At 34.9% G+C, this 18,702-nt stretch overlaps 1 protein-coding gene across 2 annotated transcripts in view; it reads right to left on the bottom strand.

Annotated features, from left to right (window-relative positions):
- COBLL1 (cordon-bleu WH2 repeat protein-like 1) overlaps positions 1 to 18,702 on the bottom strand; it is a 140,277-nt gene that overhangs the window by 20,621 nt on the left and 100,954 nt on the right. For both annotated transcript variants that reach the window (XM_012729345.1, XM_012729353.1), the window contains 4 exons: positions 17,013 to 17,110; positions 16,661 to 16,897; positions 1,660 to 1,813; positions 1,087 to 1,131 (listed from right to left, as the gene is read on the bottom strand). In XM_012729345.1, the coding sequence (XP_012584799.1) occupies positions 1,087 to 1,131; positions 1,660 to 1,813; positions 16,661 to 16,897; positions 17,013 to 17,110 (534 nt within the window). The remainder of the gene's footprint in view (positions 1 to 1,086; positions 1,132 to 1,659; positions 1,814 to 16,660; positions 16,898 to 17,012; positions 17,111 to 18,702) is intronic.

Raw genomic sequence — 18,702 nt, 5'->3', positions numbered from 1 at the left:
GCTGCTTCAGGTGTTCCAGAACAATCAGACAGAGAGGTGTCATCCGGTCGTGTGGGCACAGTGCTCTGTTCATGACTGGGGAGCCCAGGGCCAAGGGAGGCTTCTGCTAAAGTAAAATCTGTGGAAGTGGCACTTAGACAATAGCGTTACTGCTAGTGGGGACCAAAAGTATTTTTGAAAAATTCAGATGTGTTTGCTCACAATTATTCATGTGTTAAACAAGAAGTAAGAGAGAGGAAAATAAGGAAGAAAAATAGATGTCAAGCAAAGTTTGAATAGCAGTCACACTGATTTTCTAATACTTCAGAATCTTCTCATTTCACTTATATACTTTCGTATTTTTAAATAAATTTCCTTTATGAACCAAAAGTATATCACTGACATTACTCTGGGTAGGAATTAAGAAAAATCATTACTATTTATTGAATGGAAATATTTTTATTCACAGAGGAAAGAATCAGATCTGTCAAAATCCTAACTCCTAAATGTCATTTAAGAATTAAAGATTCAGAAGCATTTTGATGCTTATGATTTTCCCTGGTACTTGTGACTATGAAGCATAAAATTAGGCAGTTACCTTTTCTAATTTTCATACCAATCAAATTATCCCATTTTTGATTCAACATTATTAGTCTGTCATATTCACTTACATTTAACTTTAAGTCTAAAGAAATTTTATTGTACTCTTATAAAAGCTATAAATACTTATTATTAAAAATATTAGGACTTAGCATCATATTGAATTAATTCATTTCTTCTGCTTACACTAAGGTTTAGTCCTAAAGTGTATCTTCCCTCTTTGCAAGAGGTAGAAATGGCAACCAGACATTCTATAGGAAAAATATGAGGCTTGTAGGGAAGCATTCATGGTGCTACCACAGAATGGAACACTGTTGGATTCAAGTGTATAATGTTAGGACAAACTGAAATTTTGTATTGAGTTTACACCCTAACCACAAGGAGTAACATTTTTCATTTCATAATATAAAATCTGGGAAATGGAGTCAAAGACAATTACATTCATCCATCCACAGTCATGAAAATTATTTTTCAATAACTGAATGATATGATGTAAAGGTGTCATACCTGGACTGGATAGTTCCTCGGGAGAGTTTGCTTCTGAAATACTGTCTGTAGGAAAAACAGGAGATGTAGGAGGTAAAGTATTTACAGTACCATTACAACTTAAGTAATTTATTAACAAGTCATGTTCATAAATGTGACAATTCATTAATACTTTAACATAGTTATTTTTAAATTCATAAAGACATAGCCCTAACTTTGTTAGAAGCAATTTTTTTTGTTAGAAGCAATTTTAATGTCTGACACTGTACTGATACAACTAAAGTCTACAAAGATTGTCATGTTATACATGTTATACATTGTCAATCCTGAAATGGATTCTATCTTCTTGAATAGATCACACATTACAAAAGGTTCATTTTTGGATAATGGGGCTCACAGGGTCTTTATTTTATTTTCAGGTATAAGAAAGGCAGTTGAGATGAAGCCAGTACTAAGTGCTATTTTTAAAACTAATTAAAAGCCCACATTTAAGACATCATTACTTAATAAAAAGACATGACTTATAACCTGTATCATTTTACCATCTATATTAAATAAAATGCAATGTAACATTAATGGCAAAAGCAACATTACCAGTCACATGACCGGACTCCTCGTCTGGTTGCAGGGGCATTTTGGAGGGTGGAGAAGGTGCTTTTCGCTTAGTTCTTTTCAAAGATGAATTGCCAGTGGGAGTGCTGCTGAGTTGCAGTGATGCTGTCCGCACTCTGCCTGCTCCACAGAGGTGCTATGAAAAGCAAATGACCACACACAGTCATTATTTAAAGGAGTAAACTTTAGGAAGATACTGACCTCCACATCAAATGTATTATTATGCCAATATAGAATGTCATTCATCCATTCAGAAACATTTATGTAGTTTCTGTGGGAGCTAGGTTGTAGGATGCAAAAAAAAAAAGCAAAGAAAAATACCATGGGATCCTTCTCAAGAAATTTAGTTTAGGATGGGAGACTGACATGTGAACAACTAATTAAAATGTAGGAAACTCAAAAGCAACACAGTAAAAACTGACTGCGACAATTAAATGGTTATAGGTGCAAATCCTATCTACATGTAGCCATTTAAATGTCAATTAACTTGAACTTAAATACATTTTAAAATTTAATTTTTTGTCAGACCAGACACTTTTCAAGTCTTCAAAGCCAGCATGGCCACCAGACTGGACAGCACAGATATAGCCTATGTCCTTCATCACAGAAAGTTTTATTAGGTGGCAATGTCTTAGAGATGTATTTGGATGACATGATAAATATAGGGTGAGAAAGAGTTAGAAGGCCGGGAGGGAACATCTGTACTACCATACTCTCAAAGTCAGCTCTGGAATTTATAGTTACTACACCGGATCCCCTGTATTATAGAAAGAAGTGGTTTAAGTCAGAAAGCAAAATGCACGTTTTCTTGAGAGGCGTTACAGGTCCTGTACCACCGGATGGCTCTCTAAGGCTCAGTCAATAAAATCCCTGGCCACAGAACCAAGAACTGGAGCATTTTTCCTATTTCACCATAGGCTGTTGTTTGACTTTGGCTCCCTAAAGAAGCGGTGACTCTGTTGGCATCTTTGAAATCCATGGGAAATTGAATGACTCATAGTAACCACATTCTCTCAGAAGTCACTGGCAGCAGGGTTAGTGGGGAGACATCTCCTTTACTGGGTTATAAACAGAGAGCATCAAAAAAAAAGGACAGAACAGAAGAAAATGTGAGCACAAAAGAGTCCTCTTTAAGATTCCAGGAAGAAATGGTGACGCTTTTTAAAGGGATTGAGGTTCAACAAGCCCTAGAGCCTATGAAATGGGTTAGAAAATATTTGTACATCAATACAGTTGACTCGGTTAATCTACCTTTAGCACTAATGTATCAATGGCAAACATTTCAAAAATCTGTCTACCCAAGGTCTTTAACTCTATGTGCTGCTAATGCTCACATTTATAGCATGTGACTTTCACTGCTAAGATCATCTTTCCTCAGTAAACTGGTAGCTTACTGCTTCCCAGCCCCTTACCAGGTCATCTCTTTCTTTCCCTTTATAACAAATACATTTAGAAGATTTATTCCATAATTTTTGTCTCCAATTTCTTGTCTCCCACTTGACCTCTTCCAATCAGATTTTTCCAAACATTTGAAAAATGAAAATAAAAAATATATCTTTCTCCATTTTTAAACAAAAGGATTTGATAATCCTGGACTAGGAGTACAGAAATCTTGGGCCCTTCCCATCTTAGGAGACAATGTAAGAACACCTAGGGGAAGTGAACTAGCTCACAATTTTTTTTTCAGCCTTTAAAGTTGGCTACACACCAAGATAAATTTAGCAAATTTTACTATTTTGTAATTTTGCCTTGTTTCTGCCAGAGAAGAAAGGAAGCCTGCCCCAAAGAGAAAAGTTTGAGTTAGTTGTCATCACTGCCAACTGTGTTAGGTACTAAAGAGGAAGGCAGGTCACCTCACAGCGACAGAAGCAGAGTTAATGCCACAGGGTGAAGCACTTGACTGACCACCCCCTTATTGAGATTACCACCTCTGGGCAAGAGTACGGGGCTGCTGGGCAAGAGTGTGCAGCAGATGGCCCTGGGTTGATCTTATAGGTAGACGAACCATTAATCTTCTTCCATAGCCATTGGTAAGTAACTGTAGCCACTAACCACTGCCCCAGAATCTTCAGATCTCCCAAACCACCCAAAGAACTGAAGCCTGCTACCTACACCCAGATTTTTCAGTCAGTAAAATCAATTCAATTAAATATAATGTTAAGAACCCCCCCTGGATGGGCTGGAGGGTAGAGATGGTGGGCTGGATCCTCATTAAATTGCTATTTGGGTCATTAACAGAAGGGCCTTGAGAGAAAAAAAAAAAAAACTGAGACACAAATGCAGTAATAGATTACTATGTAAATATGTATCAATTTGTATAGGATATAAAGTCTATATAAAGATCTTACTGGTAAATCTCTGAATTTGGAAACTTTAATTTGCTCTTATAAAAATAACAAATTGAAAGAGAATTCTCTTAAAAACAAAGCTACTTCACTTTTAAAACTGATCTAAAACATCAAAAGTAGACGATGTCACTAAATTTCTAGATGAGTTTGCCTCTGTAAAACCTATTAAAACATCCCTTATTCCTATACTGGGACTAGTTTTATTAGTAAGAATGCAGTAGTAACTGCTGAGTGGATGAAGTCGTGACAGCATTTGATTTCCCTCCGTGTTCCATGCATGCTAGTTTGTTTCCCATGTTTTTACTGATTGTTTTCACGAGGCCTATGGTAAAATACCACTGTCCCCTTTCGGTCAGATTCCCAGCACAGTCATGGATTGATTTCTTCTGTTACATGATAACAGCAATCATCAAGAATTTCCCAGACAACTGAATCTGTTTAGTAGCTTCAAGTCTTAAATTCTGGTTATAATACAGTAGACAGCACAGAAATTAAAAGGGATTTTATATACAGACTCATACATTTTTATGATTCCATCCATAACTCAAAAACAGTATAAAATTTAGACTCCTATGTTTTATTACCCGAAGGTCTCAAAGTATGTTAATAATTTTTGGTAAAGGTATTTATATTGCGATGGATAAATAATTTAAAATTCTCAAAATGCATAGATTTCAGTTTTATAAACACTACAAAATTTTCAGTAGCAATCAAAAAGGGTTGAAAGCAAAATCACGATGATTTGAATTAATGAAGAGCAAAGCTATGGATGGTAAGAAGCAGCTGAACAAAGAAAATTAAGGTACTAAAAATCAAGCTTGGAGCTTATTTTATTTTTTGACTTTTTAAAAAGATTATTTGTTTACATATATAAGAACAGGGATACAGGCCAGAGGTGCAGGGGTAGTGAGAGGGTACACCAGAGACAGAGGGGGACGGAACAGGAGGATCCACTGGAATAAACTGCTAAGAGGAGCAGCAGGTAAGAAAGGAGAGGTCTGCTGCACCACGTGGGTCAGCTCCCTGGCTGAGGATAGAACTCTGGCTGCAGGGGCTGGCAATAGCTTGCTAGTGCTGGGACTTAATCCCCTGCACCACTAGGAAGATCCACTATCTTATTTTAACTAAAATATCACTGTTGAGACTAAAGTGGAGGAACCCTTGTGTCTTAAGGAAGTGATGTTCTAAATCTATTGAAAACATTCTTCTCTTAGGTAAAAGCCTGAAAGAAAAATAGGGTCATTTAAGTTGGAAAATCTCACTGTTTCTAAATAGTCCACAGCCAAGAAAATTGGTGTGTCCTTGTGTCCTGTGGTCTGTGTAAACTCTATACACACATACCCCCCCACACATACATACACAATCTACTACATAAGTTCAGAAAAGCTTCTAACCCAAAAGTGATAATGCTAGAAAGCAGACTTACTAAACTATAAGAATAAGGCAAACACACATGGGTTCCCATATAAAAATTAAAATGAGAAAATGCCACTAATGCCTTACCAGCAATATTCTTAAATACTCTTTCTTGCTATGCACTTTAGGAATAGGTTCCTAATAGTCTCCCAGTAGTTTTAGTAGGGTTTCTTGCATTAGTCAGGATTGAGCTCCTTAGTATTTTTATATGAATGTCTAATTGGGGAGAAGTTAACAGAGGGTTTTGCAAGTTGGAAAGCAGTCCACTGTTATGGTTAGCAAACATAAATTTTGGAGATGATGTTAAAGCTTCAACTAGGAAACATGGCATTTATTCTCTCTGCAAACTCCAGCTCCTTATCTACAAAGTAGGAAAAGAAACAGGAACGATCTTAAAGGGCGGTGGATGTTTCAGTGAAATGAAGTGTCAGATACTTAACACAGTGCCCACTATATAGTACATGTAATATTATCACATGTATTCTATTTGCAGTATGTAAAAGCACTCTAAATTAAATAAGCAAATATTATACTGTAGAGGTTGGTAAAATATATGATTAAACATTTTTTTTTTCGTTTTTAAGATTTCTTTTTATTTATTTATGCATACAAGAACTGGGGTGTAGGTCAGAAGTGTAGGGTAGGGGTCGGGAGAAGATTCTCCAGACACACAGTGGGGAGCAGAACAGGAATATGTGTTGAAATACACTGCTAAGGGGAGCAGCGGGCAAGGCAGGAGAGGTTGCTGTGCCATGTGGGTTACCTCCTTGTGGATTGAACCCATGCCACAGTGGCTGAGGATAGCTTGATAGCACTTGCACTTTAACTCCTGTACCACCAATGAGGCCCAAAGAGATTTTTTTTTCCCTAAGAATATATTTCTCTTTAGTGATGGTGGTGGTAGGAATCCTAATGGCATCTGTGTCAGTTATAGTTAACCTTAAAATCCCAATAGCACCCAACACTCAACAACTTGTGCTGAGCAGTTTGACATCAGCAAACTTCACTGCCTATAAAATCTTCACTAAGAAGTCACCTTAGTGACTTCAAAGAATTTAATCAAGGCTAACTAACACCGGCTTGTTAAATATTGTGATGGGACATGAATTTCATACAGTTAACGTGCAGAATTAAAATGAAGGCATTGCTTAGAACTGTGTTTAGCTTTCAGCATCAAGGTATATCTCCTTTGGTTATGACTGAATTTTTTTTAAAAGGAGTTGAGAAAAACTTATTTTAAAATCCTAATGGCTTACAAAACAAGAACAAGAGGTTTTTTTACTGATGAGGGAGAAAACACTGGTTAATGATTAGAGATATTCAATTATTTACTTTAGTTAACGTCACTAAGTCTGCCAGCTATTAGTGAAAACTGTACCTCCAAAAGGAATATACATCACTGAACTTTATGGTCTGTGAAAAGGAAATTACTGTGCAAAGAAACAAATACACTACCAAAAAAGGACAAAGTCACGTTGAAAAACCATGCCAGAAGTAATCCTTCAGAATTCACACACAGTTTGGAAATCATCAGTTCAAAGAGGGAACAACTTCAGTAGAAGAAAACAGAATTGAATGGCATCTAATAGATTTCCTGAATACTGGCAGGATACTGATTTTTAGATTACTTATTAATCATAGTTAAATTATAAGATGTGGGCTTCTGAAATCAATCCTGGGCAAAATATCCAGGGTAAAAATCATTGATTAACAGACAAATACAAATTGTAAAAAGAAAGAGAAAAATCTGAATTAAACAATGGAAATACGGTGGCCTAAATTAAATGATATTGTGAAATGTTTCTGTTAGAAGATTTTATGTTTTTATTAGTTTATATTATTTACAGATGTGGGAAGGAGTGGGGTAAAAAGGAAAGAAGCTAAGAAATCTCTTGATGGAAGAATTCTTTTATTCCAACCTACCTCATACTTTCTATCACCTGTCTTCCTTCAGTGATACCCAAAGCACCTGTGTTATAGCCAGGAGTGCATAAAAAAAGATGTCAGTTAATCAGTGATTTTTTTTGATACTGTTATTTGGGATCCAAACATCTTTAGTGGAGTAATGCCAGCAGGAAGCGTCACTATCTGGTGATCACTGACCAACCCAAAGGCATACACAGCAAAGGCTGACTGGTTAAAGGTCAATTGTAAAAGACCAAAAAAAAAAAAAAAAAAACAATTTGAAAGAATATTGGAAATATAGTTCAAAACTTTATTTAAGACATGAAGAATCCAGACCCTAAAGAAGTTAATAGCCTGTTCCAGGCAGAAGATGAAGAATGTAGTAGATGTAAGAAATTCCAAACTGCCTCTCAGTCCAAGTGAGTGCTTCTTATGCCACAATACACTTCCTTTCCAGGCTTTTCCATTCAGGTAGAAAAAAAGTAAAGGAACACAGCTTACAATCTATGCTCTACCCTAGCAAGGGTTTTACATTGCTCTTCCTAAGGCAATCTGTGTTTTATTTCATCAAGCCTACCATACTTTGAGTCTTATTCGTAGTGGTCCCTTAACTATTACATTTTTTAAATGCAGAAAATATAAGGACTAACCCAGTTTTACATATTGGATATAAAAAGACAAAATGAACCAGAAGAAAACCAAGTTTGGAATTAGATTAAAAAGACAAGGATCAGTGGTAACCATGGTTCTCTAGGGTCAGGAGAGAAGTGTGCTTAGGTGGAGGTAGGAGAACACTAACTACCTGAGGTTAGTGTGTCTACCAGAAGTAAACAGTAAGGGAACAAACTGGGGTCAAATTTGTTCATCCCAGAAAGGGAGTCAAGGTTTTATGTCAGGTAATATCCAGAGTTTATCACCATGGCTCAGCATAGAGGCCTCTTCTCTCTGCTTGGTCTCTGTTAAGACCGGCTGGGTACTAGAGAAAAGCACTTTCCAAAAGTCACTATTGCAGAAAGGCTGAATAAACTTCATAAGATAACTTGTAAAGAAAGACTTCAGATGCTAATTATTTTAAATACTATTTTATTAACTCAGTTTACAATATCAGAGAAGCACAACTTTTGCGTCCTCCTAGTAAAGAAATCTACATTAATTCCACAATTGACCTATTGTGCTTTGAAAATATTGTTCTTTAAACAGTTCAACAACTTTATAATGAGCATAGTTCTTTACAATTAAGTCATAGGTAAAGCTGGCATAAACATAAAAAGTAATGGCTCAGAGAGTTTTTGTGAGCATTAAATAAGTAATACGCTTAGAATTTTGACTGAAACGTTAATAAGTACTTATAAATATTAGTTGTTACTTTTGCTATTGTGAATAGGACCTTTTGAAAATCTGATGCAAAGTACAATGACAAAGTATACCATATTTGGAAAAGCCTTAAAAGGAGAAGGAGATTAAATATTATACTGTGCTGGTGCACTTCTCTATTGAATGAAACAAGTCATATTTTTGGAAGTACAGACAGCTGTATCCGGTATATCAAACTAAAATGCCATGGCAACCATGGTTCCTAGGCAATTGTAGAATTCTGTATGTGGTCCACTTACTATATAATAAATAAGAGGAAAGTGGAGTGGATAACCAAATGTTATGTGATAACCAGGAGAAGAAACAAAAAAAAGTATATTTCTTGAATATATGTTCTATCACAGGAAGCTTAATGATTATGGAAAATACCTAGCATTAAAAGTCACTAAGTGGGGCCCTCCTTGGTGGTGCAGCGGGTTAAAGCACAGCACTGAGAAGCTAAAGACACTTCAGCATCAGATCCATCCCCTCCCCAGAGGTGATCCACATGGCCTGGCAGACCTCTCCTGACCTGTCTGCTGCTCCCCTCAGCAGTATACTTTGTCAGTCAGCCTGTTCTGCTCCCCACTCTGTCTCTGGTGAATCCTCTCACTGCCCCTGCACCTCTGGCCTGTATCCCAGTTAAGTATGCAGAAATAAATAAATCTTTAAAAAAAATCACTAAGTGAAATTAGGACTAAACGTATACTTGCATATTCCAAACGTGACAATCTATCATATCTGCTTGTAAACTATGAAAAATGTTAAAAGACAAAATTGGGTAAAAGATGAATAACGTCAAACATTTAAAAAACAATTAAATCAGTTGCTAAAATAACATTGTAAGTATTAAATTTCACTTGCATAATACTGGATGGCAAAGTATTTCAATTTCCCAATATTTGAATGTTTGTTGACAGCGGAATGCAAGATGAGATCCAGTGAGAGGCCCAAACAAGGTCATTCCTTACTGTGCTTTCAACTGAACACTAATATCCTAAATAAAATGAGGTACCAAGCAAGTAGCAGAGAAAAACTGCTTGCTGTTTGTATACACATAACTCCAAGTGACCAAGTGTGCAAAAATGACCTGCTGAAAGGTTCTATGACTTCTAAGTTTCCCACCACTTCTGTCAAACTTTATTCTTCAAATGTAAAACAGACTTAAAAGGTGAACTGATGAATAGTATTTTGGCCACTGATTTTATTCAATGTGTTTTGACATTTGATCAGCAGATATGATATAGAAATTGGATTTCTCAAATTAGTTTTAATTGTAGAATTCCAAAACATTGTCAATTAAGTCAATGTCATTAGATTTTTCATTTGTTATGTATGAAATATACAAATGACAATCATATAGCAAATAACTACATACATATAATCTTATATCAAATAACTGAACACATTTTATACAGTGTAATGCCAAATGGTTTGTGTAAACAGCAGCATAAACCAGCTACTAGCATGTGTTGCTGCATTTCACATGTTTAGGCAGAATCATATTCACAAAGTAGAAGATGCCCCCAAAGTAGGAAATGTTAGAAAGTTTCTAATTTGAAAGTTTTCCTTTTTCAGATAAACACATCCATAGAAGGCAGTGTATTTATAAGGAAAATGACTCAAGGTTTGAAATCATGTAAAAAGAATATGGAGAGTTTAGAGAAATGAAAAGGACAGAGTAGCAATGACAGCAAACTACATATCATTTAAAAATATGTTATTAAGGTGCATAAAATCATTTTAGATGCAGGAAAGTTCCCCCCAAAAGTTAGGATAAAATATTTTTATTAACTTGGCTCTTCATTGAATCTTCTTTTGAAACTGCTGAACAGATAGCCAAAAATCAATAACCTTTATGTAAATAAATTTTTAGATTAAGCTTCCAAAACCTAAATATCTTACTTGGCCAGTACTGAGAAATGTTTTGGAGGAATGAGGCAAATTATCAAATATAGACAGTAAAAACTATAAAATAAATATGGTAGACAAGTTTTTCCAAGTTGCAGACAGATTGACTTATCACTAAAATATTTCCAAGGGAAACATAAATGTCTATGTTGACTCAGAAGTACACTAAAATGAAATAAAAGATCAAAATGAATATAACCATTGCAACTATAAAGGGAATATAATCACTTTGTCGCGCATTATTATTTTCCTCTCCTGTTCTAATTTTCTGTCACTTTACCCACAAGAGATGAGATTTGCTATCTCTAATATTATATAACTGTCTCCAATATTTTCTTTTTTTTATTAAAGGATGCTTTGAGGAAAAAAAAATTGGTAAAACCAGAATACTGTCGTTCTGTTAAACAGCGCACCCTTGTGGTTTATTTTGCACCTACACAACAGAAATTGCAGGTTAAGAATATTCCCAAAATACTTCTGGAATGAAAAATAATTGTGTTGCTTTTTCTTCCAGTTGTTTTTCCCAGTATTTCAATCATTAAAAAATGACTTTTAAAAAGTTGCTAAAATAGGTATATAATGTCTAGGTGTTGTTATCCTTGATTTTAAATTTTAAACAAGCAAACAGTTAAATTAAAAAATTCAGCCATAAATACACATATTTTGCTGAATTTCTTGAATATTTACATCTGGCTACATAACAATTTTAACTCTGGTGTCAAATTATTTATATTCATAATGTAATACACACAAGTTTTACAAGTAATACACACAAGTTTTACTTATGGATCATTAAGCTTTCAATGTAACCTTGCCCAGAGCCTGGGTTTTCTGCAAGAACTAAGAAAAATATTGCCAAGAATTATTTAGGAAAATTACTATAAAAGTAAATTTAAGCAGTTATTGAGTTAAAATTTCTGAAAATTTATCAGCTATGCAAATGACATTTTGTGTGGTTCATTGTAAATACTGTACCTGGTTGCATGAAAGCTGTGGTTATATACTTAGTTCTCTCGCACAACTACTGTGTTTTAGAATTTTTCTGAGGAATATAATTCCTACCCTTTTGAAAGCAAAAGGGGAAAAATTAACAATATCATAAGCTTAAAATGACATATTTTCAGAAGATGGATTATCTATCTCCATATTACGCTACATTCATGATACAGAATATTATTATACAGCCTTTAAAAGGGAAACTCTTTATGTAATAAGTATACCCAAAATGTATTATTTGGTACCAAAAAGGAAGGTATAACTATCACCACCTGGTAAAATATTTGTATGTAACATTACTACTATGTGGACTTGTATACATAAGTCATGTCTGAAAGAAACACAAGAACTGTTAATGGTTGCTGTGTCTAGGAGAAATGGGCTGTGCAGAAGAGAGAATGAATTTTTATTCTACTTTTTTTCTTTAGAAAGGTCTAAGAATATATTACCTATAATACATGTACATAAATTTTAAAAAAATGAAAAGACAGGAAGAGGTAAATTTAGAAAAAGATCACGCTTTGCTAGAATCTTTGGCAAATTCTCTATGAAGCAGTAAAGAACAGGTATAAACTGAAGGATGTATAGGAATGGAGAAGTTGGAGTTAGGTCACCTTCTTCTCAACGGGTAGGACACAGGATTTTGCACAATTAATCATTTTAAGAAAGAATTAAAATTTCTGGTTAGGGTTGGAAGCATCCAAAAATGATGAGGAATTAAAGTTTAAAAATAAAATTGTGCTTCTGCTTAGGGAAGGAAACCATCAACCATAAGAAAACTCAACCTACAAAACAGGAATAAATACTTGTAAATCCCCTATGTTATAAATTGTTAATATCCAAAATATATAAGGTTCTCATACAACTCAACAGCAATAAAACATAAAAACAAAACCCACTTTAATTAAAAACAGGCAGAAACTGAAAGACACCCACATAGTCATCATGTTCGTAAAAGGTGCTCAATTTTATCAGAAATTCAAGTCAAAATCACAATAAAATAATCATCTAATTTCTGTCAGAAAAGCTATTATGAAAAAGAAAATAAAGGCCCTCCCTGGTGGCGCAGCAGGTTAAAGCACTGCACTAAGAAGCTTAAGCCACTTCCGCATGAGTTCAATTCCAGTCTGCCCCAGAGGAGATCCACATGGCGCGGCAGACCTCTCCTGACCCTCCTGCTGCTCCCCTCAGTAGTGTACTTTGTCGATCTGTCTGTTCTGCTGCCCACTCTGTCTCTGGTGAATCCTCTCACCCTCCACATCTCTGGCCTGTACTCCAGTTCTATATGAATAAATAAATAAAATCTTTAAAAAAAAGAAAAAGAAAGAAAATAAGTAAGTGCTGATAGATTTAAGAGAAGGGAAAGTGTGAACTGTCTAGTGGGGATGTAAATTGGTATAGCTACTATGGAAAACAGTATGAAGACTCTTAAATAATTGAAAATATTCTACCACATGATCAACCTATCCATTTATGGGTATATATCCAAAGGAAACAACAACAGGATATTACAGATATATCTGTACCCTTATGTTCATTACACCACTATTCACAACTTCAGTAGAGGGAGTAGAAAAAAAAACAAGGACGCATTATAAAAGAAGATCAAACAAAGTCTTAGTGACTGAATATGAAAAAAAAAAAAAAAGACAAATTATGTTGTTTTTCCATCCTGAGGTAAAGGGGAGGTGAGTTTGAGTTTAAATATGCTAATTCTAGGTAATGGTGAGTCAATAAGCAACTATGATTTCAAAGGCAACTGGAAAAATATTGGCACTGGAATTTAAAAAAATCGATGTATCCATTTTCTAGGGCTGCTGTATTAAATTACCATAACTGGGTGACATAAAACAACAGGAATTTACTTTTTCACAGTTCTTCAAGAAACAGTCTTGTCTTGAAAGTACTGTCAGGGCCTAGCCCTGTAAAGACACTAGGACAGGATCATTCTTCCCTTTTCCCAGCTGTTTGTGCTTTCTGACCTTCCTTGGTTTGTCTGCTGTGGTACCTATATGTCCTTCAGGTACCTGTCTTTTCATATAAGGACACCAGTAATTGGATGTAGGCCCACCCTAAATCTAGGATTGTCAAGTTCTAGATCCTATATAAACCCATTTGCAAAGTATCTAGCTTTTGATAAGATCACACTTACAGATAGTGGGGTGAGGACTTCAATATACCTTTGGCAGGTCATTCATACTACTATTCAAACTATTCAAATAACTACAGTTGAGAACACACCCCAAAATGGATGGTTTTTCTGACTGGATACAGTACATATAAGCTAAGATCATGGATTCAGTTATATCCAAATTTAGAAAATAGGTAAAGGAAGTGATGGCAAGAAAGCAAACAGAAGAGAGGTGAGATGCAAGAACATCTGGACAAACAAAGGAAGAAAAGGCAAGATTGGATAATCTATCACATTGAATAAGGCCAAGAAGCTAAGGAAATTAAGTGTTGAAATGCTAGGCAGGCATGAATTCACATGATCAGGCACAGGTACACATGCACACACACACATACAGTCGCAACACACAGAACCTCAGCTCAATCATTAAGAGAGTTTGTGCAATAAATAAAAAATAAAGTTTCTTCAGCTTCTCTAGAAGAAAACAAATAATTCTGGGTCCTACTGAGCAATACATCAAAGAACTAACCAGATGTCCAGATCAAAAGAAGAAATAATTAGAAAATTGCATAAAGATGTCTAGTTTGCCAAAGGCAACATACTAAAAGAAAAAGGTTACTTAATATAGGGGCATAAAATGGTCAAAGCAGAGGATGAGAATAAAATCAAACAGCTCTCAGTGAGGTCAGTAGTAGCACATTTCAGAATTTTAGAAATCAGACTATTAGAAAGACAGTGTAGACTTCTTTCAGATTCCAAACACAAAGGATATTTACTGTAACATACTGGATGAGGATAGCAGGAATAAGGATTTGTGATCAAGGCTATTTTCTATTTCTAAATGAAGAAAAGACTGTGGTAGCAACTCAGGAGAATAATAACTTACAGTCTTAAAAAATTAGAAATATGAAACAATTCTAAAAACACTACTTGTCTATTATTTAATATGAAGAAATATAAAGGGATTATAGCCATAAAATGAAGTCTTTGGGGCCCTGACTTGGCCCCTGTGGAATTTGCTTAGTTTCAATTTTTGTTCCTTGCTCATGCTCAGGTATACCACAGTTTGTAGTATCTTTTAGCAGGGATTCCCTAGCCTGACTAGTGCAATCACTCATATCACATAACTGCATCCAAATATCACTTATTCTTTCACAATTTACTAAACTAACAAGCAGTTACCTTGGCATACTGATATCTGGGGAAAAAAAAATCAACCCTATTTTCTGGCACTGTGAGCTCCTCCATTAGAAAATTATTTAGATATAACACATTATTCCTTTGGTGACAACATAGCATGTTAATTTGGGTACCATAGTTGCATTGTTACTATTATTATTTATTATTATAATTTCAATTTGCCTCTCTCTTGGAATCTAGCAGGAGCTGCAACCTGACTCTCTTCTTAAGGCCAAGCTTTACATGATTTGTCAGTGCATAATTCTGACATTGGAAAACAACTGTGCTTCTGATTTGGAAGATGACATTTTATTCCTAAGTATTAGACAAATGAATCTTAATAAAAATAAGATTAGCTTACTATATGGGTCCTTACGTTATTGATTTTCAATATTTTTGTTCATTTCTGACCTGAGTTTCTATTTACTTTTTTAACATATATGTTGTAATTTATAAAATACAGTGGAAAACTATGGTTTTATTATTATTATTATTTTTACATTAAGGAAACAAATGTCTTAGTAGTTGGTTAGGAAGAATTCACTTCTTGAGCATTGAATTTATTAAGCTTCCAAGATGTAGCATTTGAACACAAACTTAATAAAAATCCTACCAATACTTTTACAGAACTCAACACATTGACTGTAAAGGTAAGTTGTAAAAGCAAAGATCAAGATTAGCCAAACCAATCTCAAAAAAGTATGAAAAGGTAGGATTATACAAAAAATTAGCCTGATAACAAACAACAAAACATACGGTTTTATGTTCAATCACATTTACTTAAAACTTCCTTGAAAGTCCATATGAAAAGAGTGAGGAATGTACAGATTTTATGTGCATGGAAAGCAGTTTATAAATGGGTTTCTAAAAATAGCATTCCCCAGGAAAATTTGTACTTAAAAGGGGAACAATAGTGATAAAGTTTGGGGAAAGGTTCCCCTAGAAAATACTATATAAATGAGTATATAAAAGTAATTGCAATCTATTCTACTTAAACTCTGCCCCCCCCCCTTTTTTGTTACGGTGTAACGTCTACTTACAAGGCAGAGAGCAAAATTGCATTATTTGCGAACACACACATGAATTCTAGAATCAGGTTAAAAACCCACGAATACAGCAGAAAAATTATAATATGGAAAAAAATTTAATGTATTTTTTCCAACATACAAACTTTTTTTTTTTTTAAAGATTTATTTATTTGTACATACAGAACTGGGGTATAGGCCAGAGGCACAGGGGTGGCGAGAGGCTTCACCAGAGACAGAGTGGGGAGCCGAACAGGCAGATTGACGAAGTACACTGCTGAGGGGAGCCATGGGCGGGTCAGGAGAGGTCTGCTACGCCATGTGGTCACCTCCGGGGCAAGTGGGAATCGAACTCATGTGGAAGTGGCTTTGGCTTCTTAGTGCTGTGCTTTAACCCACTGCGCCACCAGGGAGGATCTCAAACATACAAACTTTTATTCCTACTTGGACCTTAGTAAATTAGGACGTTAAAGTTTTTTTTTTTTTTTTTTTTTTTTGCTTACATCTAAAAACTACATAAAATGATACATTTATTTTTTATTGTATTGCAGAACTATATATTTAGAGAATCTCTGCCTAGTAAGAATCTTATTGGTATAAGTATTCATCTTAGTAACTTATTAGTGGTCTATATGGAAAAAGACAATTTAGGTAAGAGAAAAAAGGTTGTGGTTCTCTGCTCCATCCTAAAAGCATAAAACAAAACAAAAATTACATACCTGATCTGTTTCATCCACACTCAGGGATTTGATTACACAGGAAGCTGACCGCTCCTGAATGTGAGCAAGGTCCTGAGGGGCACTCTGAGATCCTGTCATTGGAGGCAATGGAGCCCGCCTCTTCTTGGGAGCATCCGATGGCAGTGTGTTTGAAATATATGGTTTGGAAATGGTGTTGGACCTTGTAAAAGTTGGGCGATGCTTATTTATTAGAGGAGTTGCAGGAGCACTTGCAGTCTAAAAAAGAGTGAAAAGGTAAAATCTGTAAGTATTTTCAATATAAAAAGCATATGAATTTAAACAAAATATTAGAGGACTCAATCTTACAAAATGTTACCTAAAAAATACTTACTTGCTCTCGCTTTTTCTTACTGCGTTGAAAAAAGCTGAAAAACCCTTTATTTTCTTTCTCCTTCATAATATCTAGGTTCTGTGATATTTGGCAGGACTCTAAAAATAGAAGGAAAATACCTTTCTTTTATACATAAAATGGTATGTTCACTTGCAAATTTTTCTTCTCTAACATTTTATTTAATGATAAATGCTGCTAAGTATAGTTTACTATGAACTATGAACTCTAGTAGGCATTTTATATTTTATTTGTCAAAGCAACAAGTAAGCAGCATTATTTTTCCTATTTCACAGCAGAAGAACCTACTTTAAAAAACTAAGATACATACTCAGGGTTGAAAATCAGTCTGTTTTCTGTACATAATTACTAACCTTTCAGAACTAAAAAAAAAAAAAAAAAAAAACTTTGAATTAAATGAGATAGGAAGCTACCACATAGTCTGTCCTTTTGCTTATACTGAATTATGTTTTTTCCAGACATAAATGATGATGAAATATTTCCAGACATAAAACATGATTCATCCTAATTACCTTTTATTTTGTTAAATGTTTCACAAACATTATAGTTTTTTAAATGGTGGTTCATTTAACATTTCAACCACCTTCACCCCACAGAGAACATGTGACAATGTCTGAGGACTATTTTGGTTCTCACAACTAGGGAATGGTAGAGAGAATGGACAGCTAGCAGCTGCTAGGTAGAGGCCAGTGATGCTGCAAACATTACAGAACACAAGACAGCCTCCTAGCAACAAAGAGGTATCCAGACCCAAATGGCAGTAGTGTCAAAACTGAGAATCACCTTTTAATCAGATTTGAAAATGTCAAACCTCTAAGGCGTGTATGTAATATTTAATTTTCTAAAAATCATGTCATATTGTCAACAGAAAAGTGCGTCCAAACAGTGACAAGTTTAGATGTGCTGGCCCACGCTGGCCCACTCTGGCCCAGACTGTCTCTGAACACTGTGTCCCTTTAAAAGGACCCATGAATGCTTAAGAATGGTTGATTATTTGTTGTTATCCAGGAACATGCAATATAAGCCTGGTCAAAGCAAAGATAAAGCTACCGAAGCTTACTGGAGTTGTTCTGAAAGGACTCAAGACCCAATCTGATATGGTGTCAACTGGCAACAGTAAAGAAAATTTGGGTATTATAAGAAATAATAAATTGAAACATCACATTTATTTAATTTTATACACTTAAAGTGATGTTGAGAAGTGTTTAATATTTATATTTGTAATGCTAAGGCATCAATTTATTATTATTTTTTAAAAACAACCTGATGAACATTTTCATCCTGCCTTTTCTGAATGAATTCTTTAGCTAGATAGCATAGGGATGTTTTATTTTTTTAGAAATATCTTAACAATTAAAGGGACCTTTGTAATGAACTATGGCCATTTTTCAATTCCTAATTAATGTATAGACAATGATTATTGATGATTAACATAAAAATTATTATGTTCTAGACACTGGAAGTTCTAGCCAGAGCAATAAGACAGGAAAAAGGCATACAAGGACTCCAAATAGGGAAAGAAGAAGTAAAACTATCCTAATTTGCAGATGATATGTTAATTTATATGGAAAATCCTAAAAGCTCCACAGAGAAAATAATCAAAACCATCCACCAGTTTAGCAAGGTAGCAGGATATAAAATCAACACACAGGCCCTCCCTGGTGGCGCAGCG

The sequence above is a fragment of the Condylura cristata genome, unplaced genomic scaffold (assembly GCF_000260355.1).
Source record: "Condylura cristata isolate star-nosed mole 26May11 unplaced genomic scaffold, ConCri1.0 scaffold00002, whole genome shotgun sequence".
NCBI lineage: Eukaryota > Metazoa > Chordata > Mammalia > Eulipotyphla > Talpidae > Condylura > Condylura cristata.
The sequence above is the reverse complement of the archived record's forward strand: the minus strand, read 5'-3'. Positions and strand labels throughout refer to the sequence as shown.